The sequence below is a fragment of the Lithohypha guttulata genome, assembly GCF_036872675.1.
Source record: "Lithohypha guttulata strain CCFEE 5908 chromosome Unknown scaffold_6, whole genome shotgun sequence".
Taxonomy (NCBI): domain Eukaryota; kingdom Fungi; phylum Ascomycota; class Eurotiomycetes; order Chaetothyriales; family Trichomeriaceae; genus Lithohypha; species Lithohypha guttulata.
In genome coordinates, this window is record NW_027042755.1 from 564036 (window position 1) to 589704 (window position 25669).

At 48.4% G+C, this 25669-nt stretch overlaps 9 protein-coding genes across 9 annotated transcripts; 5 read left to right on the forward strand and 4 right to left on the reverse strand.

The window, feature by feature from the left end:
* Positions 1-4871: 4871 nt before the first annotated feature.
* LTR64_007633 (uncharacterized protein) lies at positions 4872-5458 on the forward strand (the record flags this gene model as incomplete). The annotated part of the gene is made up of 2 exons (XM_064901951.1): positions 4872-5011; positions 5068-5458. 2 exons carry the CDS (start codon positions 4872-4874, stop codon positions 5456-5458), a joined length of 531 nt encoding a protein of 176 aa, XP_064751630.1.
* Positions 5459-8071: 2613 nt separating this feature from the next.
* Positions 8072-9706, forward strand: LTR64_007634 (uncharacterized protein; the record flags this gene model as incomplete). Its single annotated transcript, XM_064901952.1, has 2 exons — positions 8072-8696; positions 8778-9706. 2 exons carry the CDS (start codon positions 8072-8074, stop codon positions 9704-9706), a joined length of 1554 nt encoding a protein of 517 aa, XP_064751631.1.
* A 265-nt stretch (positions 9707-9971) lies between these two features.
* LTR64_007635 (uncharacterized protein) lies at positions 9972-12890 on the reverse strand (the record flags this gene model as incomplete). The annotated part of the gene is made up of 1 exon (XM_064901953.1): positions 9972-12890. The coding sequence occupies one exon, from the start codon at positions 12888-12890 to the stop codon at positions 9972-9974; it is 2919 nt and encodes a 972-aa protein (XP_064751632.1).
* Positions 12891-13188: 298 nt separating this feature from the next.
* On the reverse strand, positions 13189-15126 carry LTR64_007636 (uncharacterized protein; the record flags this gene model as incomplete). The annotated part of the gene is made up of 1 exon (XM_064901954.1): positions 13189-15126. The coding sequence occupies one exon, from the start codon at positions 15124-15126 to the stop codon at positions 13189-13191; it is 1938 nt and encodes a 645-aa protein (XP_064751633.1).
* A 1298-nt stretch (positions 15127-16424) lies between these two features.
* Positions 16425-16953, forward strand: LTR64_007637 (uncharacterized protein; the record flags this gene model as incomplete). Its single annotated transcript, XM_064901955.1, has 2 exons — positions 16425-16634; positions 16684-16953. The coding sequence occupies 2 exons, from the start codon at positions 16425-16427 to the stop codon at positions 16951-16953; spliced, it is 480 nt and encodes a 159-aa protein (XP_064751634.1).
* Positions 16954-17285: 332 nt separating this feature from the next.
* On the reverse strand, positions 17286-18083 carry LTR64_007638 (uncharacterized protein; the record flags this gene model as incomplete). The annotated part of the gene is made up of 2 exons (XM_064901956.1): positions 17286-17869; positions 17918-18083. The coding sequence occupies 2 exons, from the start codon at positions 18081-18083 to the stop codon at positions 17286-17288; spliced, it is 750 nt and encodes a 249-aa protein (XP_064751635.1).
* Positions 18084-18498: 415 nt separating this feature from the next.
* On the forward strand, positions 18499-21427 carry ALA1 (Alanine--tRNA ligase; the record flags this gene model as incomplete). Its single annotated transcript, XM_064901957.1, has 2 exons — positions 18499-21207; positions 21254-21427. The coding sequence occupies 2 exons, from the start codon at positions 18499-18501 to the stop codon at positions 21425-21427; spliced, it is 2883 nt and encodes a 960-aa protein (XP_064751636.1).
* Positions 21428-22890: 1463 nt separating this feature from the next.
* On the forward strand, positions 22891-23316 carry LTR64_007640 (uncharacterized protein; the record flags this gene model as incomplete). The annotated part of the gene is made up of 2 exons (XM_064901958.1): positions 22891-22938; positions 22996-23316. 2 exons carry the CDS (start codon positions 22891-22893, stop codon positions 23314-23316), a joined length of 369 nt encoding a protein of 122 aa, XP_064751637.1.
* A 777-nt stretch (positions 23317-24093) lies between these two features.
* LTR64_007641 (uncharacterized protein) lies at positions 24094-25254 on the reverse strand (the record flags this gene model as incomplete). The annotated part of the gene is made up of 1 exon (XM_064901959.1): positions 24094-25254. The coding sequence occupies one exon, from the start codon at positions 25252-25254 to the stop codon at positions 24094-24096; it is 1161 nt and encodes a 386-aa protein (XP_064751638.1).
* Positions 25255-25669: the final 415 nt, after the last annotated feature.

Genomic DNA, 25669 nt, shown 5'->3' on the forward strand with positions numbered 1-25669 from the left:
GGCGACGGTTGTATGATAATGCTAAGTCGTCTCAAAATTCGTCCGCGATTTGCTCTTTGGAGGTTCAAAATCTTAGCGCCTTCCTCGAACTGTGTGCCAAGCTTAATTCCACGAGGCAACTACGCCGAGAAAACTTCGCGCTAAAGAAAACAAAAATCTTGTCGAATTTCATCCCTCAAGTTCATCTCTCCTGCATATCATCCACCTGATTGCATCCTCGCCAAAGCTGCGCGCTGCAGGAGAAGCTATGCGCTAAAAGCAACGACGTGGTTTCGTTTCTATTAAGAGTCCACATCAATCTTGACAATGCATGGTCAATTCCATCTTCCCAGCTACCTCTTCTGGAGCATGAGGATGTCCTGACCATCTCCTCCTGCGGTCTTCAGGTGTTCCGCAAACTTCTGGAGTGTTGCTAATGTACTGTCTCGAGTTACAGTATACCCGTTGGTAAGTCATACGGCCTGTGGTATTCCTGCAACTCTCCCATACCTTACCTTCAATGATGAACACCTACGAATTAATTTCAATACTTCTGGTACCTCTTGTTTTAGCAGGCGCTGCGGCGTCTGGATGAACTCAATGGACTTCTGATCTTCGTTACCTATCTCATATCCACAACAGCTTTTGACATTGCAGGACGCTAACGTCATGACTAGACAAACGAGTACGCTTCCGGGAATTTAAACGTTGAACGGGCTCATCCGTAGGAGCTTCCCCTGCTTGCGGCAACGGTCGTGGAGGTCCCCCTGTGGCATGTAGCTTTTCCAGTCCTAGCTGTGTGACACCGGAACATTGATGCATGTCCCGGGATCAGCTTCCATGCAACACATGGTGTTGCCTCAAATTCGACATTTAGGTAAGTCACTACGTCTTCAAGCGCAATGCAAAATGGGCGAGGGTGTCGAAGATGACATGCGCCGGCATCTTATGTGTCAATCAATACGATAGTCACGGGAGACACAACTCTAATGTCCCTGCCGTACCAATAGTCGTGCTTTTGACGGGCGTACTCAGGCCCCGACAAAGCCAGGAATTAAAACCGTGGCGTGAACATTATGGATTTGCCTCGTGCTAGTCGTAGTATCGTGATATCGCTTGCGAAAATGCAAACTTATGGCCTCCTGAAAATGTCTGTGTTCAAGATTGCCCAGACGCTCCTCTCGAGCTCAATTCTTCTGCCTCCTGTTACCCCGTGAAGCATCTCTCCATCTTCAACTTCTTTACAAGAATTAATCGCCTTGACCTGCAAGGCTGTAAGATATGCTGACATAGGAAATCTCGAAGAGTAAAGCCTTCCCCGTATATCTCAGGCGAGTCGAATGTGTATGCGTCTTCGCTTTGAACGCTAGAAATTTGTTTCAACACCTCCTACTGAGTTTAACCCTCCCAACTTTCGTGCGGTTCTATACTCGTGAATCGTGAAACGTAGATCCTCCTTACGCTGCTGCTTCATCTCATAGTCTCGTGATCGTGTAGAACATCTCTGCGTATCTCCCTCCTCTCCTCATGTTGTGAGTCCTGGCTCCGAATGGCCTGGTTCGAGTGTTTCGCTTCCAGGTTGTGTAGGCCTACTTACAGATGATCCAGCGCTTCCTCTGTCGCGATGACTCAACAGCAGTCGGTCCGAAGGGCTTTCTGCTAGATTAGATTCTGGTTCCTGTTCCACCTCCTGTTGATACGGTTCAACGCCAGCACTGAACACTGCAGATGGTGATTCTTCACGGGTCTGCCTCCTTCTGCGCCTCCCACTACTTGTCTCCTCTACTGGTTCTAGTAGCGTTGTGGTAGGTGTCTGTAGAAGCGGTGTCGTCCTTTCATCTTCCTTTGACGCCGTTGATTCTGGCGCAAGTGACGTTCTCATTCTTTTCACCGGTCTTTTCTTTGGCACGTAGACTTTGCCTTCCGCAGCAAACTTGCGATCGCGCTCCTCCACATCTTGCTTAGTTGGTCGTCCTCTCTTCCTTGGTGGATCTGATATTGGTCCTTCGCCAACTGCCACGCGGTAGAATGCAGGAGATTCCCCATTTGTTACAGGCGGGTTAGGCGATTCTGTACTTCGTAGGAGAGGCCGTGGCGCTATTGAACGAGGCTGGGCGTAATTGTGGTCGTGAGAAAATGATCTTCCTAGTGAAGTTGCTGGCGCGGGTGCTAAGGTTGGATAGGTCGTGGTATTGTATGATCGTGATGGTCCTGCTCGCTCTAGATATTGCTTCTTCATATCCTCAAAAGCGTTCTGACAAGCGCGTACGCTTCGACCTAATGCTTGAGAATTAATACTCTGCTTATGCCATCTTGCGCCGTGCTTGAGAGCTAACACGTGGGCAAGGCTTACCCTTGGGAAGAGCAATATCTAGCCATGGTGGTTCCCGTGGCAGTTCTACGAATATACATTGTAGTAAAGACATTGGCACGTCCTGAACCATTGGGTGTATGATATTTACTAGAAGCTCAATCTGCGCAATTGTCAGTGAGGTAAGAGCAAAGACGACAAGGACAAGGATTGTACCTTCTCAGCGACCGTGAACGGATCATTTGCGCCATAGGCAGACATGGACAACAGGCGCAAAGACCTGAACTGGCTTGACGGGTCGCTGTACTGAGGACTTCCAACCTCCGATGCGCTCGAGAGGGGTACACCAAAGGATTCATTAGCTGATTAAGATGATCAGTATTCAGAAAACATAGATAAAGAGTGACCGGAAACAAAACAAAAAAGTCATGCAAGGAATATAGGTAAGGCAAGTTCAGAAAAAGTCAGATGAGCTCTCTCAGCCAGCGCAGGACTTGAGGCCTGTTCTTGAGCAATGAGGCACTCAGTATTGAGCTAGTGGCATAAATTCAAGCAGCCGATAGGGGCGGAGGATATTGAAAAGAATTCAGAATTCAGTTTATCGGCTAGTGGATCAGAACTCGAAATGTTGAAGCAGAAGAACATGCCTCAAGTTCAATTTCTCGTAAACAGGATGGTTTCGTGGAAGTGACCACTTTCTGCTGGCTGAAATTGCGACTGCATCATCATACAGAGCAAGAGCGACTCAAGCCTGCAAGAGGTGCATACGCCGTCGTCGAAGGTGTATTGGAACAGCGAAACAAGCCGAGCAACGGAACATACCTTGGTCCATGCTTATCGCTTTTTGGCTTAGATCGTTATGCAAGCCATGCTGCAGCTTGAAAGACTCAGGCATGGCTTCTCCACACTCATCTTCGCATCCGGTGCACCTTGATTTGGGGCGTCTGACTTTCTGTTTGCTGTCGAAAACATTCTCGATTGACCCTGAGACGACTATACTTGGATGTATAGACAATTGATCCAATCATCGTTACGAACGACAAGGGTCTGCTCATACGCATTCGAAAATGCTGAATGGTTCGGGTTGGCGCGCCATTGGCGGGTCGGATCCATCTATGCCTCTGCCGTGGGTCGAATCAGCGATCAAGATCGACTCAAGCATATTGTGACCATGCGTGGTGCCGTCTTTGTCACTTCTGTCGGCATCCAGAAAGACCGTTGAGACTGTAGAAGATCGTCTATACGCAACATGAATCCGTCAGCCTTGTGTGTTGTGAATATCAGGTATGGGTTTTATGCAAAAGAACGTTGATATCGCACGTCGCACAGGCTGGAGGTAGCCTTCGGCGCTGAGACATGTGCTGAGACATGGCCGACTGGTGAAACTTCCCAGAGAATGATAACGACATCGAGGATCGTACGGCACATACAGAAGGACTGACTTGACCTTGCTTTTATATCCAGACTGTATACTATGCTCTTCTACTGACCGCTTCTTCAAATGATGGGTACCCAACTACTTTTTCCGCGTCATCGGGCAGTTTTGCGTCTTGCATGAAGCGAAAATAGGTGCCACGTCGCAAGCTAAGTATCTACCCGTCGCTATTATAAACTTCACCAATCTTCTGCTGCTATGGGTATAAAGAAGCCTTTACTACCACTCGAGCATGATCCATTCTTGTCATCATCCTGCAGCTCTGTACTGGAAGTGAGGCGGAGATTCAATGGCTACGACCACAATGAGACCATTTCTGCTATCAAGCATACATGGCGAATAGCAACGTTAGTGAAGTAGAACGTGGAAGGTTAAACATACTGCAACGTCTCCGACGATAAAGCCGGATAGTACCATAGTCCAGAGTATTCATCTCTAGCAATATAATCCCTGGCCAGTCAGCATCGTCTGCCACTCTCAGATCGTAAGAACAATCTTAGCTATTGATCACCCTTGCATTGAACCTCAGACAGCAACCGAACAAAGTAGCAGAAAAGTTCTCTCGGCAGGTCATCTCAACAAAGAGCAATCTTTCTACACACCTTACAGGTGGCCTGCTGTCGGATCACGACTGTACAGCAGCAGGAGCAACAGGTTCCAACTCTCTACACATGCCCAAGCAGCCCTGACCGAGAACAAGTCATTAAAACAAGATAAGTAAGTACCACGTCTTGAGAACAGCGGACCCGTTACGTGTAGCGAAAGTATCAGATATTGTCTTTTTGGCAAGTCAAGGATCAGTCTGTACTTAGAAACAGGTCACCCTTCGGGCGGATCTGGGGTTGATTCGTTCGACTGATATAGATTTCAGTCTCTGTATCGAGACAACCGTCTCAGAGCTAGACGAAAAGCTGGTATTGAGATGGTGGAAAGAGTGTTTACAGAACTTGAAATCCGACCTTATGATCAAACACTTCTTTAACAATAGGCTAACGTGAGTAGGGGTGGATGTGCTATTGCGTCGGGACCTTATTAGGTTTGATGGTGCCGGAAACACGCCCGCGTTTCTAGAAAACGTGTCGCAAATTGTCGCGATTGCAGTTCGAGTATTCGTCGCGCCTTTGTAATTGATCTCGGGTATTGAATATGGCACAAGCAGCACAAGCAACTCCAACGGTCAGAGCCAATCTAGGCGGCTCGACTAATACTGTCAACCTACGAGACTGGCTGAATACCAGACTTAGCCCGTTCCTGAAGCAGGCGATCATTAAATCATTAGAGTCCGAGTAAGCAGTTCCTTGTGTGCTGTATTTGTGCAACATTCTAACGACCTTGCTACCAGAGCTGAATATCCTCTACAATGGCTCGGCGAACAGCTGATTTTGCAGTCTATCACCTTCGAAGGTAACCCGGACTCGACAAATATCAGAGAACGATTCTTGTATAAGCACGAGCCGGACGCAAGACAATCACAAACTGCAGCATCCTCGACTTCTGACGACACCGCAAATGCAAATACTGTCACACAGCCTCCAGAGGCCTCGTCAGTCGATGTTCAACCCTCTGTCACGGAACAACCACCACCACAAGACACTCGTACAGACGCTCTAGCTGCAAGCACAGTTGCAAGTAACGTAGACCAGATTGAGCCAGAGAGTACCACAGTCAATGGTGCTGCTCAAGCAGAAGGCACAGATTACAGCAAAGACGCAGAGATGTCAAATGCGCCCTGAAAATATCGAAGTGACTATATACGCGTAAATACACTACACAACGCAAGAGTTAAACGCAAATGCAAGTCAGAGATGGGCTCTGTACAGCGTATACGCGCTACGGAGTTGCATTAACTTGTTCCCAACCTGGAACAGTTGTGATGTTGTTCTCAGCAGCTGAATCCATACTCCACTTCCTTAGAGAGCCGATGTCTAGCTTACTGCGAAAGCCTGCCTCATACATTTCCATACCACACCAGGCAATCATCGCAGCATTATCTGTACAAAGCCAGGGAGGTGGAAATAAGAGCTCAACACGACTGTATCCTCGGATGTCAAGCATACTTCTGAGGAAGTATCTCAAGAACGAATTAGCTGCAACGCCACCACTTACAACCAAGGTTGTCACATCTTGACCCGAACGTTGCAATGTCTCAAGACCCACGATGGTACGACTAGCAAGATGCTCAAAGGCAGTTCCAAGAGCAGTCCGCGCGAACTGCAGTCTCTCCTCTTCTGAAATCAAACCACCAGTTTCTTGCTGGCGCAATCTAAAGAGCTTCTCAATACCAGTAGCGATGCTAGTAAAGCTGAAAGCCAGTTCTTTTGTGTCAGCCAGAGGTGCTTGTACCTGCCAGCCGTGGACGTTGCTCGGCTTATCGATCTCTTGCGCTCTACGTCGTGGTACTGGCCAACTCGAATAGCTTCTAGGATCCGAGAACGCATAGTTCGACAGATCTCTGGCAAATGCTGTATCCGTTGCATGCATTTTCACACTATCCGGCAGAAGTATCCTCCCACATTTGTCAAGTGCATCTCCAATCGCAATATCCCTGGTAGTGGCCATGACTTCGTGGTCCGTTAGTCCTTTCGAGTGTAGAAGCATGGTGTGTCCACCACTAACCAACAGAGTTAGAAAGGGGAACTTGGGTCTGGCTTCGTTACCAGCCTTCTCACCATTCATCGCGTGGACTAAACGAGGAGTGAGCGCATGTGCTTGCATGTGATGGACACCCATCAACGGTACTCGCCAGGCAATCGCTAACCCTTTTGCTGTATCCAGCCCACAATTCAGATTCGACCTCATTCCTGGACCACGTGTAACACTGACAAAATCAGGCACTTTCTGCCCACCAGCTCCTTCCATTGCCTTGCTGCATGTTGTAGATTGCCTAGATGCAGGCAATGCTTCGACAGCTCTCGCAATGAGCTTCGCGAGATTTGTCTGATGACTTTCCAATGCCTCAAGCGGGTGAATGCCTCCTAGACCTGTGTTCGGCGCTGTGATTTTCTCGTTGAATAGAAGTCTCGCCGATGCACGGCCATAGACACCTTCTTTTGTGTCTTCACTGCCAGGGGATATGCCATTTTCAAAACGATCGAGAGGCGAATCTTTCTCTAGGATCGCTACTGCTGTATCATCACATGATGTTTCGATGGCGAGAGTCACTAGGTTGCAACATGATTGGAAACCTCGAAGCGACCAGGTATGTCTCGGATTCTGGAAAGCGCGTGTTAGGCCAAATCGAGCATGAAGCATATGTAACGAGCGTGATGACTTCTAGCCAAAAATCTAACCCTTCGATATCACAAGATTCAAGTTTGTCGTCCTCGGGACAAGAGTCTCATGGTAGCTTTTCAAATGGGGAAACTTCGGTAGAAACTTGACTTGGTGTGTCCTGCTGTATGCAATATGTAATAGCTCGATATATTTTATAGAGACAGCTACCAAATACCTTGCTAGATACAGTCAAAGCTGTGCAATATTGTTTCCTACCAGTAGATCTGATATGGCAGGCTGGAAGTGTCCGGCACCTGCTCCAGCACACTCACTACTGATGGCAGAGACTGGGTGACGGGCTGACAAGCAAAACTGCCTTCACCTTCACCTTGACCAGATCATCCAATAGCCCAACCTCGCCCTTTGTCTCTTCGATTGTGCATGAAGAAGGTGACATCGAAGTGTCTCCACTCTACCTTCGGCGTCCATGATTTTCCAGAGCAAACCTTTCACAATGCTCTCAAGAAACGACCACGTTACGACTGTCTCTCATCTCGAATGTGGATCCCCCTGCTTGGTCTTCCTCTACGAGAAAAAGGTCTCAGACCGCAATAGTAAATTCCTGTAATTTTCGCCAGATATATCGATCTGAGTCATCGCCGATCATGGCCGAGCGGTGCCCGGGATTCAATGACAAGAATTCCGCTGAACAATGTCCAACACTTTACGAGCAACCATTCATTCACCACCCTTACCCAGCCTCCTCGGCTCCACACTTCTTGAGGACCATGGAGTCCTGCTTCCCAGCCACCTATCACGATGTGTGAGAAGGGACACTCTCCAGTGCCAGTAGATGGTCAAATAGGCCCGCCTTCGCTCTTTCGAGACGGTGTTGTTCTCATATTGCTTCCTTCGTCGTTTTCGCACTTCCTAATATCACTGTTCTTTTCCGTTCTGCTGGCCAGAACCTGTCAGTTGGTCATTTTGATATTCGATTATCGAAAGCGCTTGTGTACTTCTGTAAGTTGGAAGCTGGCACGATGAAGAACACCTGCAGAGGAAGACAGCTAACTCTGAACCCAGATTCTAAGCATCTTAAAATGCAAATACAAGTTCCCGACAACTCCTTCGCCATGGCTGCTGGTCAGCCTATCTCTAACGACACAGTGACTCTCAAAGAGCTCGACCTACGATGCACAACCTTTGATTGTCCTCCTCTGAGCTTCGACCTTGAAGAGCTCATATCTGAGAACACTCCATCGACACCACCACTCACTGCTACTCAACAATTCTTCGACTTTGACAACTTCCTCAACCTTGAAGCGAAAGATCGACCTACAGTAGGTGGCAAGTCGTACTGGCCTGGTCAAAATGATCTGCCGAGTCCTATTGACCTCGAGGCATCTTCAATAGAGGAGGGTCAATTTGTGTCGCTGGAAGAAGATGATAGCATCATCGAGAGTGAATACACGCCTGAGGACGAAGTAGATGAGTCTGGATCAGACACTGGCTCGATAGACCTGCTCCAGAACACATCCACAGATCATCACATATCCAAGGGTGGAAAACGTCTATCGTCATTCACGTCAGAGGAGGAGGAAGAGGAAGAAGTCAACGAGTCAGAGGCTGAACCTGATATGATGATTGAGGAGGAAGCTGAAGATAAGAATTCTTATCACGTCCCAATCGGCGGCAAGCATCCGTCTGACAACCAGGATCAGTACAGCACGGAATACTCTAAGGATTATGTCACAGCATGTGCTCAATACGGCGATGCTATCCTTCGGATTGAGCGGCCAGCTTAGAAAGTTGGTTACAAGCGACTATCCAATAATCCAGTCAAGGCTACCAAGACCATTTCGAAAGCAGGCAAACCTCTGGGTATTCACAAGAAACCCATCCCTGCAAACATCAGCAAGTGGATTCGCAATAACGTCTCACTGGTTTTGAGCTACTTGCAAGCCCTTGACGATGGCAAAGAAGCAGACTTCGACGGGGAGAAGTACAAAGTCGATGTCAAGATTACCAAGACTCAATTCTCACCTCTAACCGAGTTCGATCCAGAGACCCTGCAACCAACTCAGAGCAACACCCTCAACGTTATCAAGGACTCCTCTTTATCACGCACAACCTGGTCCGGCCGCACCGCCACAAAAGGTCTCCTCTCCTCCTCCTCCCCCTCCAACAAAGAAAACCACCCCAACCCCCACCTCCCTACCAACCCCGACGAACTCCAAGACTTCGTCGAACCAGACTTCGACCTAGCCTACAGCATCGACCACACAACCACAAACCCTGACACCAAACATCGTCTCGCGGTCCCCTACCCAGCCCCACAATCCCTCCTCAACGCCTCCAAACGAAAATACGCCGACAACGTCCGCGAATCACACCGTCTCGCTGCCCAGGGCGTCCCAGAGAAACAGCGGCGTATCCCATGGACGATCTTCGAGGACGACCAGGTGATCAAGCATATGCTTGAGATTAAAGACGATCCGACGGTCCCCAAGACAGAAGCACGATTTGAGGAGGTTGCGAGGCGAATGGAGAATGATGGGTTGGAGCCACGGTCTAAGACTGCGGTCAAGAATATGTGGTGTCGGGTTGGGAGGGGTCGGTCCGGATACGATGAGAGGAAGGGGGTGAGACGGGATGCGCGGTTTGCGGTCAATCACTGGAAGGCTGCGGCTGATAGTCCTCGGAAGCGGACGGGTAAGGTTAAGGGTGGGAAGAAGGTTGTCAAGGTTGTTGACTCTGATGAGGAGTAAGGGGGTACGTGGTTGGGAAGTTTTTCGTGGATTGAAGGTTTGTGGTTGATGTTGTTGGCTTTGTGTTACTTTGATCTTTTGAGTTTGGTTGTTGTATGTTAGCGACCGTTGCCGCCGAGCGAAGGCGGCACGATGCTTGTGGTGAGGCATGCTCTTAATCTCTTTGCCCCTTGCCTACTTAGGCTGTCGGAGAGGGAGTTGGGCAGAAATCATCAAAGTATGAGCCATACAGAAGTCAATGAATATTACTGCTCTGTAATCTATCTCATTCAGGTCTCGTCTCCCTCGCAGCAGCATGGCACAATTCTACTTCAATACCAGCATTGAGCAATACGCTAATCCACAGCCTTTGAGTATCACTCAACCGATCATTCTCGCTCTTCACCTCCGAAAACATCACCTTTCCGCTGCCATTCTCCTCTTTCTTCCACAAGAATAGGTCTGGCACGCCTCCGCCCCTCGCTCCATATTCCTGAGCCAGCACACGCATTACAACGCCTAGCTTACCCTGCCCGTCAGCAGTGAAGCAATACACAATTTCAAGTAGATCGTCGAGCTCATACTCCTCCCAACGCACGCCAATGACACAGATTTTCTGCTCTCGATACTCGTCCCACACCCGCTGTAGGATTCGTGCTGCTCGACCAGGTTCGGCAAGCTCGTTAATGCGACTGTTGATCTCGCTAATTCGTGCAGAGTAAAATGCGTCGGTATGGAGGTCCAAAGGACATGTTTGGTAAGCTGTTTGGAAGACGTTGGGCACATAGACGTCGAACATGATGTCGTAGAATAGGAGGCCAAATAGACAGCGGAGGATACCACCTTCGCTGTGGTAGCCTTTGTAGCCTAAGACATGACGATAGTGGCTGAGGCAGAGAGCTTCAACGGAGACGTACTCGTTAGTGTCGAGCTCGTCGAGCCATGTTGTCTTGCCACCACCTCTTCTCGTGTTTGTTGGTGTAGCGGCACGCTGTTCTTGTTCCTGCCCTTTGGTTCTTTCGCGCGATTGTGAGCGACCATTACTATCTTTTCGCTGCAGGGAAGCCCTGCGAGCAGGCGTCTCTTCACGTTCTAAAGGAACTATTTGGAAGCCTTCGACAGTTCGTTCACGAGCCTTGCTGAGCCCTACATGACTGAACTCATGCTGTTCACGCTTGGGTATTTTGAGTTGTTTTTCGAGTTTCGTGATTCGTTTCTGTAGGTCGTAGTGGTAGATGATATGACATTCGTTGTCCTCCAGTCCTTGCTCACACGTCCTCAACGAAACTCGCTTCCAGAACTTCTTGTTGGCTTCTTCGCTGCGACCTTCAGCGTCACTTAAAGCGTACATATAGTGCTCTTCGAGAAGAGCTTTCCGTTGATACCATGCTCCTCTTCGTGATGCATGGAACAAATATTGTCCGAGGAGCTCAGTCAGCAGTTCGTGCTCTCTTTTGTGCTCTCTCAGGCGTGCCAACGGCCATAAGCCCTTGTGCACGATGCGTGTGTATACCCATGCTGGGCTGAATCTACGCAAGTAGGCTCCTTCTCCTGTTTCGTACACTCGGTCCTCCTTTTCCTGCTCTTTTGCTAGCAGAACTCTCCAGCGTGGATACACTGCCTCGAATATGCTACGTACAGCATCTACCTGTTTGTGCACAGGCAGATGGCTAAATTCTATCACGTTATCGACACGAAACTGTGTCCGGAGACTTGCCTCAAATTCGAGAAGAAGACTTCGGGACTCAAAGATATTGGCAGACCTGCTGACGATATAGTTCGGAAAGTTACGACGCGAAATCTTAGCAAGAAGGAGCGTGGTCAACGACTTTTCGGTCCATTCTGTGCTTCGATAGAAGACCAAGTGAACACGTTCGAACAGCTTGAGTGGTAGAAGTGATAAGCGTATACATTTGCCAGTCTGATCAAGAATCTTCTTGGTGTAATGTGCATCTCTGTTGTACTTGGATATAGGTGTATGAGTACCACTTGTTGACGTCTCGTCTTCATCTTCTGCTTGTGAATCCTTATTGAACTCGTTGCTGTTGATAGACTCTTCCGTCTCAGAACGTTTGAGAAAGCCCAGGCCTGCTTGCTTTCCACTCGTCTTGCGCAGGTTCTGCAACAATTCACGTTTGTTCTTTCCTTGGACCTTGGCTTCCTTCGCCAGGACTTTCAGCTCATCGAGCAGAAGCAAGCTACTAGCCTCGTCGAGGGTGTTGATATGTTCCTCACTACATTCAGCGAACTGGAAACTTGTCCCTAGAGGCATAGCGTCCTCTGGTAGGACAGCCTCTCCAGGAAATGGCTTGACTTCTTCCTCAACTTTGGGTAATTTGCGATTTAGCTGCAATTCTGCCACCACACTGTCCATATCGGTAATATCGTCATAGTAACCTAGTCGCCCTATACGATGCCAAGCAGCAGTCTTGCGTAAGAACAATCGTACGTACAGATATTGTGCCTCATAGCCTAGGTCTCTCCAGATAGAGAAGACCGTGTTCTCAGCTTCGTCAAATAAATGACTCTCTTCTTTGAGGACTGTTTCCAGAGCGAGATTGAAGGCATCCACATAGATAGAACTCCTGCCTCTGATCCACGATCTATTTTCGAGTCGAGTGTGTAAGTTCTCCGAGTCATCTTGAGCTTCGCCAGCCTTGTACGCTTCATAAGCTTCAATGGCCTCCTTGTCAGTCTGAACAGGAGGAAGAGCCGTCTCTAATTGAGTTTGTACGGGCAATCTTTCGTCAGATACATCTTGTTCCAGCTCATTCTCATTCTCGTGGTCTTCATAAACTCGTTTATCTCTACGAGGCGATCGTAATGGTGAGTTGCCGTAGAGACTTTTTGCGTCTTTGGAAGGAGTTTGTAATAGCGTTTCGATCTTCCTACGTTTTGCTATGGGACTAGGAAAGTCATCGTCATCGTCTCGATTGTCATTGTATCTCGTCGAAGCAGGATGCGGAATCTTCTTGGTAGTGCTTTGCATCACAACATTGTTGCTGTTAACTATCACATTGTGGGTGGATAGAGACTTCTCTTCCAACACCATGCCTGGTCGTCCACGATCCTGTCTACATCGACTTCGCGTTATGGATAGAGGAGAGCGTAGACAAAGGACTACTGGCTGCACGACTCGTGTTCGCAACGGATGGTACGCGCCGTCACGGGATGTGATATCATCTCTGAAGCCGCCAAAATTCATAGTCGACCTTCGCGAGGGACACGTATTGCCTCGACCAAACTATACGAGATCGACCGCGGTCATCCAAGCATCAACTACGACGACTTATACTCGAGTAGCTCAGGAGGACACCGATTGTCCTATCTACATCAGCGATCGAATTACATGGACAGAGCAAGTGTGGAACCTTCATCATCGTCATCTAGGCGGAGCACAATACGACTGAATGCGCGAGTTGAGCAAGGAATCTACACAGGCTGATAAAATACAGTCTACTCGTACCAGAGCAATCCACAGCTTTCCCCCTTTCATTGCAGGGTTATAACAAGTACCCTAGCCACGTACCTTCTGCTGGTTGCACCATACTGGCCTCGAAGTTATTCCAGTCAGCCAGCGAGAAGTTCCAATCCTGATTTTCGAACATTGAAGCGTCGATAGGTAAATTCGAATTTGTGAGCCACGAGCCTCCCTGTGTATCAAAGCCAGTTTGCGCATTCGAAATTGGCATGTAAGCATTGTTAACTCCCTGTTGTCGGTGTCGGAATTGGTTTGACGCGGCTCCAAGTCCTGTTGTGCCCACCCCTAATCCACGTGAAGGTATTTCAGTCTTATCTAAAGCCTGAGGATTATTTGGAAATCCTTGTTCTTCGGCGAACTTGTCCACACTATTTTTGACGGTGTACATCCCGTGTTCCACATCCATAGATCTTTCGTAGTCGGCAGGTAAGGTGCCCGATATTCGGTATTGGTGCCAAAGCTTCAGTTTCTGAAAGGCCTGATGGAACAACGTCGGTGGTGCGGAAGCAGGACTCTGACTGGCGACGATACTCAACTTGCTCACAATAGAATCAAGGTATACATCGACATTTAAGTCTGGCAGGAAGATATCAGCGTATTTCGACTCCGTTGCTCGTAACACGCCATCAAGACGTATCATGGCCACCGCACAATACGCGGTCCAGACCATAGACAAGCAAGGGAGTTGGCGGAATGCGGATGGAGAGAACATGTTTGTGAAAGTGTCAAAGATCTGCTTCATAGCAACCACACATTTCGAAATGCTTTCACAGTGGAGTGGTGTAACAAAATCATTGGTTGCTCGCTGGTCTTCAGCTTCACCAGGACGGTTTGTAGGTGGTCTGAAATCATCAATATTGTGGTCGGTGTGTAGTGCTATCTCATGGGCATAAAGTGAGATGGTGGCTCCGGTCAGGCTATGCAACCCTGGGGTCATATATGCTTTTGAAGCCTTTTCCCAGTCATCAATACGTTGTTCGAACACTTTCAAGGCGTATTGCGTTGAAGAATCCTCAACTCTTATCACAGAAGCAGGATCAGTCATGTGAAAGGAGCGAGCCACATCTTCCATGATCGCAGCTGCTTTGACGAGGCAGCAAAGCGTCTTGTCCAGTGGCTGTGCTGCTGGCGATTCCTCCAAGAATGCGAGACATTCTTGTAGGTACGGTGTACTATGAATCATGGCAGGATGTCGAAGTATGGTTGAGACGCACATTCCACACCAGTAACATGCTACCCATGTCCTTCGTAACTCTGCTTGCTCGACTGGATCCTTAGTGAGAGGTGTTTTCAATCGCTTGCTGAGACCCAGATCGTGTGCCATGACAATTGCGCTGTGAATGTACTGATTGAAGCCAATATCCTTAGCAAGTTTGTGCTTGCCTGCCCACGTTGTGGTGACGAGAAGTGCTTGAACGAGATCAACTGAGCGTGCGAACAGGAAGAAAACACGATGTGAAAACTGTCTGGCTGACTCCTCCATCAGCTCGGCATGAATTTCGGGCACAACGGTAATACACCCAGCAGTCAGAATGGCAAGGAAGAGCATAGGTCGTGATCGTCGCACAGATGCTGCTGTTGTGCCGGGCGGAAATGCTATCAGTGGGAATTGCGGATTGAGTTCGTTGTTGAATTTGTCAAAGATTCGGTCGGCAACAGCGAAGCTAACTATGCCACGGTCGATCACATCTTCATAATCTGCATCATCAGTTTTGACCTGAGGTAGCAAAGGTGCCGGAGTTGCAGATTTTGGGAAGAGCGCAAAGTTGGCTCTCTCTTCAGGACTATCCTTAAATGACTCTTTGGCGCTTTGATTTCCATCAGCCACTATAGGCGAAGGTTGAGGTGTTGGACCAGGTTGGGATTTGGCAAGTAGTGATTGGGTCAGGGCGTTGATTTTCTTCTCGAGTTCAGCGACTTTGTGAGCAGTTTTTTGTCGCTTTCGAGCTGGTCCAGGCATAATACATTCTCTATTCACCTTGGAGCAGGCTAAACAGGCGTCTTGACCTTCCACTGGGTTACAACGAATTTTCATGTTCCGACATGCCTGACATGCGCGCGAACGCTTTTTACGCCTTTCTGGTCTCTGGACGCCATCAGGAGAAGTCCCGTCGATATCGTCAGCGCTGTCTCCAGAAAAGTCCTGTTCCCCAGAAGCTTGAGCTGCAGCTTGTAATAATTCAGCCGAAATATCACGATGTTGACTCTCCAACATCGAACTCTGGTGCAAACTTGGCATCTTTTACGCAACGGAGGATTGTGATCACGAGGAAGTCGCGTCAAGTACAACGAAGATCGCGAAAATCCTCGGTTCAGCTTGACGTGAAATCGTATATCAGGTTGTGACGATAGAAACTCAACACGCTTCATGTTGGAATTGAGTGGAACGGCATTTACCGTACTACCGTGGCGAGGCATGTAGGTATGAATCATCAACCGCTTAGATAAGTATTTAAGTGGCGAAAGATCGACTCAGCCACTGGGCACTAGCCACTGGTTGTATAGAATACGAAGGGCAGGAGCTGTTCGTAGTTATCAGGCCATCTTTTAACAAACATGATGAAGGCTTTCAGGTTGTAGATTCGTCGTCAGTTAATCAGATTGCCTTACAGTTCAGTTCGAATAATCGCCAGGTACCAGCGACCATTTATGTAATACGAAGCTGAACCAACGTTGTCGGCCATCTTCATCGTACGAATATCTTATGGTGCAGTGTAACACGGCACGTTGCTGAAGCGGCCATGCACAGAACACGATCAGTGAAAGACTGCCACGTTCTGCACAATTCTGTCACGTTCTGGGTATATAAGTTCACAACTAGCAGAGACTGGTCGATTGCAGGCATGAAGTGAACCAGGTCGCAGCTGCTCGACTTGAAGCTCATTTCAAACAAGCGTTCGGTTATGAGACGTCATTTGGAAGGAGCTAGGCGTTCAACAGCCAATGATGCAGGTTCAATCGTGATAATAAGAAGCACTAACCTGCCACGCTTTCCCAGCTTGGACCAGGCCACAGATCTGGGACTCGGACAAGACTCGAGGGTTCTGCAGTTTGCGCCACCTTGATTGTCGATTGCATAGCCGCTTCATATTCAACCACACTTCTTGCCTTGTCTTTGCTACCTGATCCTACATCTCTCACTTTCGACCACACTCACCAAGTGGCTCTGACATCCTCCATCAAGCCTAATCTATCCAACCTTTTCTGGTCGGCGACGTCTACTCTCTGAACCTCCCAGGACATCAGATCAATTCTACCATGCCCCCCAGCTATTCGTTATCAAAGAGACAAACTGTCAGTCCCTATTATGGCGATGACGGCTGGTGGTACTACAGTGAGACGGCCTTCATCATCAAATGGGTCATTACTGCCCTGATTGTCGTTGGCCTTCTCGCATTCTTCGCTGGAGGATACTGGCATGTTCAGAGAAGGTTGAAGAAGAACCTGGCTCCAAAGCGATATCACAAGGTATGTATTGCAGAACCATGTTTCAATTCAGTCAACTAACATCAAACAGTGGATGGTTGGACGTCGACAACGAGCCCTCTACCCACACCTCTTTCCCACAAATCGACGAGTTTACTACCACCAAGCACCATATGGTCATTCCCCAGCCATGCCAATGCATAGCTATGGTCCAGCACCACCTGCATACGGCGAGCATGACTACGTCCCTCCATATGCCCCTCCACAGGGAGCCTCAAAGGTCAATCCGGACCAGAACTTCGAGCAGGTACCACTGTCAGGCCCTTCACAGCCGACTGCTAGTGCCGCCACGTATCGGTAGAATACGAAACTTTAATGAATTCTACGAGCGGGAGTTATCGTACAAGAGCGAAGCAAGGCGTTTTGGCAACTTTACGAATGGATGCAAGCGTATGTGGTCTTTGTGGCCTGGACATGGGAAGTGGATTACCTGCATATTTGACGATTACGCACACCGTCTGGTGGTATGGTCATGTCTGACGAAATGAACCAGCAAATGTTGAAAATCTGGTGCACGGCCACGAACCATTGTGACATCGTATGATATATGTTTGTATGGTTTGCGAGGTTCTGCAAATATCTTTCATTGCATGGTGCTTTAGAGGCACAACTTGAGCCAAGGCCTTGCTGAATCTAATCCAAGTCCATTTCATCGTCGTTGCCGTGGTTCTCTGATTCGTCGTAGTGTTCCACGTTCGGACGAGGCACAGGAGCCAAATGCTGTGCAGTAATTGTAGCAAGTTCTCTTTCTTCCGCCAGCTTCTCCCGTACTCTACGGCGTGCATCCAGGATCGTCTTTCGTACAGCATCGTCCTCTTCCGGCACACTGATACTGATTGGATCTCGGTATAGTATCATCTGCATATTCGCAGCAGGATCGTTGGCTGCTGTATTGGGCCGTAAGAGATGGTCTGGAAGTTTGATGTAGTCCTTGGTTTGCCCAGCGAAACGAATACCATTGTCGTACTTCTGCCTAGCCTCTTCAGCTTCAATCTCGGCCACTTCAGCATCAAGGTCATGCACCCAGACTCTGTCCGGAGTCTCATCGACCGGCATGAAGTCGTCCTCATTTGATCTATCGTTATGGACATAAGAGTTGTGCCGACTCTGCTGGGCGCTACGGGCACTCAACGACGCTTCGGACGGACTGGCATCACGGTAGGACAGTCCTACAGGAACGAAATCCTGAGTAAGCTGTACAGTTGCGCGCTTGGAGTCTGGACTTGTCTTCAGCACATGATCCGTCAGACTTCTAGACGACTTACTCAAGCGCAACTTCTTCAGCGAGTGCGAGATTGCACTGTTGGTCTCTAGCTCGTCATCTTCTTGAGTTGACGCCTTGCGTTTGTAGCCGTGGGGAATCGACTTGGGCGACACAGGAGGAGAGTATTGATTGTAGTAGTAGTGGTCTCCCGCAGGTACAGTGGTCATTTGCTGGTGCTAGATCTGATTCTGTACGGTAAATCACAACTTGTCTTCTTCTACTATCTTCGCTTCATCATTCTTGACCAGTTCGCGCACTTTGCGACAGGATCTTGTAAATGTGCTGCGTTGTACTCGCTAGCCGAATCACACGGAAGCAGACAGAACGACTGAGACTCGATTGATGCGTTGCGGAGGTTGGAGTTCCAGTCGTTCCTCGAGCGCGTCCAGCTTGTCCCTCGCCGCGATTGTCCCGCAGCACACGACCTGTTATTGGCGGCCCTTGAGTCACCTCAAGCACAATACAAAAAAGTTGACCACCACCTCTGCGACAATTGCCACACGCTCTTTACGATTTCAGCACCGCCTGTCTCGTCCTGACCGCGCGTATAGAGTCCCACATATTGGCCAAATCCTTACGAGGATGGCCTCTACCACCACCGAGCCTCCTCAATGGAGTGCTCAGAAGGTCAGAGATGCTTTCCTGAATTACTTTAAAGCACGAGAGCATACGTTTGTCAAGTCCTCCCCAGTCGTGCCACTGTCAGATCCAACTCTTCTCTTCACCAATGCTGGCATGAACCAGTTCAAACCTATCTTCCTAGGTACCGTCGACCCCTCTTCCAAAGAAGGTCAATACAAACGAGCCGTCAATACTCAGAAATGTATACGAGCTGGAGGCAAGCACAACGATCTGGACGATGTCGGTAAAGACAGCTATCACCATACTTTCTTTGAGATGTTGGGTAATTGGTCGTTCGGAGACTACTTCAAGAAAGAGGCTATACAATGGTCCTGGGAGCTGCTTACGAAAGAGTTCGGTCTCGATCCTGATCGCCTCTACGTAACCTACTTCGAGGGCAGCGAGGCAGGCGGGCTCGAGCCAGACCTTGAGGCGAAAGAGATATGGAAGTCTGTAGGTGTGCCGGAAGATCACATCCTACCAGGTAACATGAAGGATAACTTCTGGGAGATGGGTGATCAAGGTCCATGCGGTCCATGTTCAGAAATTCACTACGACAGAATAGGTGGTAGAAATGCTGCTCATCTAGTCAACCAGGATGATCCTATGGTCATCGAGGTATGGAACAACGTGTTTATCCAGTATAATAGAGAACCAGATAAGAGCCTGAGATCACTCCCTGCTAAGCACGTCGATACCGGTATGGGCTTCGAAAGACTCGTTTCGATATTGCAAGACAAATATTCAAACTACGACACGGACGTATTTACGCCGCTCTTCGCACGCATACAGGAAATTACTGGTACTCGACCTTACACTGGCAAATTCGGAGCTGAGGACGAAGACGGTGTTGATACTGCCTATCGTGTCATCGCCGATCATGTCAGAACCCTCACCTTTGCCATCAGCGATGGTGGTATTCCAAACAATGAGGGAAGAGGTTACGTTGTGCGCCGAGTGTTAAGAAGAGGTGCCCGATATGCCAGGAAATACATGAAGGTCGAAATAGGCGATTTCTTCTCCAAGATTGTGCCTACTTTGGTCGACCAGATGGGTGGCATGTTCCCCGAGATCGTTCGCAAGCAGGAAGAAGTCAAGGAGATTCTGAATGAGGAGGAACTTTCGTTTGCCAAGACGTTAGATCGAGGCGAGAAGCAATTCGAAGATTATGCTGGAAAAGTCAACTCCTCAGACAAGAAACTGCATGGGGCGGATGTCTGGCGGTTATACGACACCTTCGGTTTCCCTGTTGATTTGACGAGATTAATGGCTGAGGAAAGAGGTCTGACTATCGATGACAACGAATTCGAAGAAGCACGACTAAAAGCCAAAGAAGCAAGCAAAGGCGAGAAGAAGGCTGCTGCTGATCTGGTAAAGCTTGATGTACACAACCTGAGCGAGCTCGAGGTGATGCCAGGAGTGACAAAGACGGACGATCACTACAAATATGGCCGAGAGAATGTGTCGGACGCGAAGATACAAGCTATTTTTCATGCGAAGAAATTTTACGAAGACACAAAAGACATTCCAGATGGCGATCAGATAGGTATCATCGTGGACAAGACATGCTTATATGCTGAACAAGGTGGTCAAGAAAACGACACTGGTCGAATCGTTATCGACGGCGTTGCCGAGATGGCAGTTGAAAACGTTCAACTATACGCAGGATATGTCTTACATACAGGTTATATGAAGTACGGTCGCTTCACACGAGGCGACGTTGTAACGACAGAATACGAAGAGGATCGAAGAGGCCCAATACGAAGCAATCACACTGGCACTCACGTTCTCAACTTCGCGCTCAGAGAAGTATTAGGAGATGGTGTCGATCAGAAAGGATCATTAGTTGCACAAGAAAAGCTGCGATTCGATTTCAGCCACAAACAAGCAGTGACTGACACCGAACTTGCTACTATTGAAGAGCTGTCGACTGAGTACATACGGCAGAATAGCACCGTATACGCCCAAGACGTACCGCTATCTATCGCACGAGAAATTGAAGGACTACGTGCGGTGTTTGGCGAAACATACCCTGATCCTGTCCGCGTCGTATCTGTTGGTGTCGAGGTAGACGATATCTTGAAGAACGTTAAGGACCCGGCCTGGCGAAAGGTCAGCATTGAGTTCTGTGGTGGTACTCATGTCAAGACAACTGCAGACATCAAAGATCTAGTCATATTAGAAGAGAGTGGCATTGCCAAAGGTATTCGCAGAATGATCGCAGTGACTGGCAATGATGCACATGAAGTGCAAAGAGTTGCTGACGAATTCAGCGAGCGATTGGACCGTCTCGAGAAGATGCCATACAGCCCAGATAAAGAGCAGCAGTCAAAGACCATCAATGTCGAACTCAATAACCTTGTAATCTCCGCCATTCGAAAGACAAAATTACGCAAGCAGATGGAGAAGATCATAAGAGAAAATCTCGACCATCAGAAAAAGAAGCAGAACGAGGAAAAGAAGAAGGGCCTCGATGTATTGGATTCGTACTTGGCCGAACAGAAAAACGCCACGGGTGGTGTCGTCCGACTGCCTCTAGGAGGTGGTTCTAAAGCATTCAACGAAGTGTTGAAGGAGATTAGCAAAAAGCAGAAAGATAAGACTCTGTACATCTTTGCTTCTGAGGACGATGGAAGTGGTAGGGTGCAGCACGCGTGTGTCGTTGGTCCTGTAAGTCAGAAGCTATTATCAAATCAGCAGAGCTAACACTGTTTAGGATGGAGCGAAGGCCGGTATTAATGCGAAGGACTGGTCAGACTCGGTGATTGGCATCGTCGGTGGTAAGGCTGGTGTCAAAGGTACGACTGCACAAGGTAATGGGACTGAGATCACCAAGGTCGACGAGGCACTGAAAGCTGCTACCGAATATCTAGAGAAGTTCAAAATATGACACAATCGAATTACTACCTAGCCCCATTACCTGGTCGTTGCTGTTTCGAGCAACAGAGGACGGAGGAGGTAAGCAATACAAGCCCAAATTTTCTGTCGAGCCCCCAAATGCGTGAACGAAGGCGACTTTCTCTTGATACACTCGAATTGTCGACAAAGTATATACGCATGGCTGCTGTCGATCGCGGAAATGAGTTTCAACAGGCACACCAAGAGGACGGTGGGTGACAGAGTGGCGCATTTTGCGCATAGTTTCCGGTCCCAGACATCTGACTTGCAAGCACGTCAATGCAGGAGAGGCTGGAGGATATCAGTGCTTCCAGAGGCGATCTCTGGTTTTGCTCAAACGTGAGCTAGCCCTGACACGCGCAGCACAGCTTGTATAGATACAGGTATGTCGATCTAGCACTGATCGTCTTGATCATCAAGAATCCGCTGAAAGGACCTACATTACTCATCGTGGAAGGGCGGGCACCAGAAATGCATACCTGGGCATCTACTCACGATCTCTGTTTCTATACTTGTGAGATTAATACCGTAATTCTTAACCTTCAGCAGTTTCAATGTCAGCCTCCAAAGTCTGATCAATGTCAATGATCACATGAAGCTCTCAAAAAGAGGTACTAATAACGGAAGCTGAACTCGAGACAAATTCACTTCCACGTGGCTGCCACACAGGCCCCTAGCGCCACATTCCTTCTACATGTGATTCGTAGTCTGACACAAATAAGGCCACCTAGCATGGTTCGGTGCATGTTCCATCGAGCTTCGCGGAGGTCTATTTTGCTGCAGGAGAGTTATGGCTTGCTTAAATTGAGTTGTAGCTTCCCACCAGTGCTTACCAAACGGCTTGTTTGGGCTATTTTCTTAGCTAATATCCACGTTAGCAGTGCGTCGCGTGTTTTCCTCTCCATGTGCGATTGTGTTTCATCGTCACCCATTGTGCCGGGAGGCGCACTTCAACTCACGATCGAGACCTTTAGATCCCTTGTGACGAAAGACGAACGACCCACTGTCAAATTCCAGAAGCTATCTCTACTTGAAAGAAGTCCGACTTGTATTGTCTGTGCTTGATTATTCAGGACGTTATTCCAGTTCAATAAACTTCTGTAGAACACTGATTTCTCCTCCGTCGATCTGCTCTTTAGTCTCTTTTAGCTTCGACACTTCTCCTCCTTCAAACGCAGATCCTACCTCCGCTGTGTCATCAGGCGTCACTAGATTTCTCCTGTGCCACACCTGAACGTACCTAGGTCACCCGAATCATCTCATTTATCACCATCACAAACAAATACAGTTGGTTGACGTCCCTGTTTGTCGGTCAAGAAAACTGCGGAGTACATCTGGAATCAACTGCAATATCGAAATTGTAAGGTGCCTCATACACAGTGTTGACGTCGAAGCAACTTGATCGTCGCATCCTTCAATTCCAATAGATTTCGAACTCAAGCACCACCCTTCACGATGCCTCGCATCTCTCTCGACTCCGAGCGACCTATCATGGCCCCGAGTGTATGCTTTTTACCACCCTCCATTCGCCAATCCATTTGCATACTGACTCATCCATAGACAATATCCTCAAAACGCGCTTCCACACGTTTCAGCACATACAGCGCCTCCCCATCATTCAACAGCATCTCAACCGCGACGATAGAAACCGGCATGGCCGAAATCAAACAACTATCACAGGGCCTCGAAAGGCTAGCGAACAAACCTCTCAGTGAACAGAGATTCGTCCCGAGCGAACAAAAGCAAGATAACATGAGCAAAGTCAGCTTGGGTGCGAAGGTCGAACGAGCGTTGAGCAGGCGCATGACGAACCAGGACTACGTCAGGAAGGAGAAGTTGTCGGAGAAGAGTGGTTTGGTTGCTATTAGCGAGAAGGCGTGACTGGAGCAGCAGTCGCTTGCAGAACGACCTCTTCAGGATCGAGGACGAAGACGGACGATTATCATTGCGAATCATTCGAACGATTTCTCGCACTAAGTGTGTCGGCCCACGACGTATCTCTCAATTCCTCATCGACTTCCACTTTTTGAACGACGTACACTACGACAGGATACCCAAGGTGAACGAACACCAGCGTCGTGGTGGCTGTTGGAAGCAGAAGAGCTTGGTGGTGGGAAATGAACAGTACCAGAACAGCGGCAGCTGGTCTATGCATTTGATTGGAGTTCTAATTTGTGGTTTGTGGTTGATTGGTATTATTACTATGTCGAAAGAGACGACACGATACACCTTTGCAGAGGGTTTGTACTATATGATTCCCCAGTATCCTAGCTATACCTTCCACCCAATCTGTTTTCCTTTACAGCTAATCTGACATTGCATAGAGTTCTGTGCTGAACTTGTTTTGGTTGCTGTGAGGAGGCTGACCATGATATAGCGGAAGCCGATATCGACACAGTCACTTTTTGCCTTAAGAGGCTCACGTCGTACTGATGGTTCGACTTAGATGTCATTGGCCCAAGCAGCAAAATTCAGGCCAGAATCCATCCTGCGTATCTGTTTGACGCTGTGAACATAACCACCTTAAGATATTAGTGTTGCTGATTATCGACATGAAGGACCAGGTTCCGCTGTCCTTCTTGCTAGCAATACCTGCTTGGGCCTGTTCGAGCTGGTGTACAGCTGAGTTGACTGAATACTTCTCTCAGGAGTGGATATTCAACTTGTAAAGACCTCTAGAATGACCCTCCCCACTCCTGCTCCTTTGACATCGAGTACAGTCTCCAGTCTGCCATTGTGACTTCTTATAGTATCTTCGAACTCGGCGACTCCTCCACCAACGCCAAAGTATACCTTCTTTGCAGCTATCAGGGCTCGTATTCTCTGGCTGTCTCCGTCATCATGAGGGGTCAGGAGCTCGAGCACCATCTGAGAGAAGATGTCAAGCGAGGCTGGAGAATAGATTGTCTCACTCGCAAGGAGTAAGGTGTGATTGGTGGTGGTGTGCAGCTCGCCGTTCGTGTGATTCGAGTGTAGCAGGTTTGTGAACCCGTCTCCCCAGCCTCCGGAAATGAAGTCGACCTGGATGTTTGCATCGACCAATGTCTGTAAGGTCTTTCTCACGAGGTCAGGTTTAATCTCTAAATCCTCTTCCTCTGCTAATGTGCCTTGTTCTGTCTCACCTTCAGACGATAGCACAGTAGTCAAAAAGACATTGACAGCCGTACATAACCTCAGCACATCTTCATTGTAGTCACATAACGTGAACCTCACTTTGCTCCATTGACACCTGTCATCGCACCTTGACTGCCTGTATCTCAGGGCTTTCTGTAGTAACGCAAGACTTGGAATGGCACTCCCAGCCCCAAGTTCGATGATATGTCTATGCACATCGCCAACAATACCAACATCTCCGAAAGTACAGCTCACATAGCCGGCGAGATCAACAGCACACTCCCAGGTCTTGAAACCACCTTCGTAGACGCCTGTGCTCAGATCACCCGTCTGTAAACCTTCCAGGAGACTTTCTGCCGTGATCTGGTCACCCTTCCTATCATGTGCGGTAGGATCAGACTCGAACATCAATTGTTGTCGTATGTCGAATAATGCTCGTCTTGGTATCCTTGCACCATGACCTGCTGCTTGGGTTCCGCCATCGCCTGGTTGTATTTGAGAGGCAGGAACATCATGCCAGTTGTATGATATCTGATCTGGCAACGATTCTAGCAGTTCTGTAAGTGTATGGCGTTTTGGAGAGATCGAGGTCTGAGATGAATCTATGTTTGTGTTTTCAAGCTTTGCAGCAATATCTGTGGTTGTAGATTCACAACCATCCTGATCGTCTATGTCTTCGCCGGAGAAGGAAAAGGAGAACGACATCGTTACGATCTAGTCTGTGCTGGGGTCATGAGTGAAGAAGTACTCGGCACTGATTGAATGGGACAAGGAGGCGAATTTTCTGCTAGATCAAGGCTGTTGTTGGCTGGACATGTCAAAACCATGACACAGGCTGGATGAATATTTCTGTAACCTGAATTTGACGGGCCACATGTCTGTCATTCGACACGAGCTGTATCGATGGTGCAGCCCAGAGGAGATTGATACTCACCGTGATCGTTTATGTGAGAATGAAGAAAAATCACGAGGTGAGAGTCAGTAAGACACTCTCAGCAACAGCAAGTTCTGGTGTGCTATCTTATTGCCCTAAGAATAGTATATAACCGGATTCGGCCCAGACTCAAGAACTGCTAAAGTCTTGAGGATCGCAAGTGACCACCAGCGCCTTTCGCTAAAG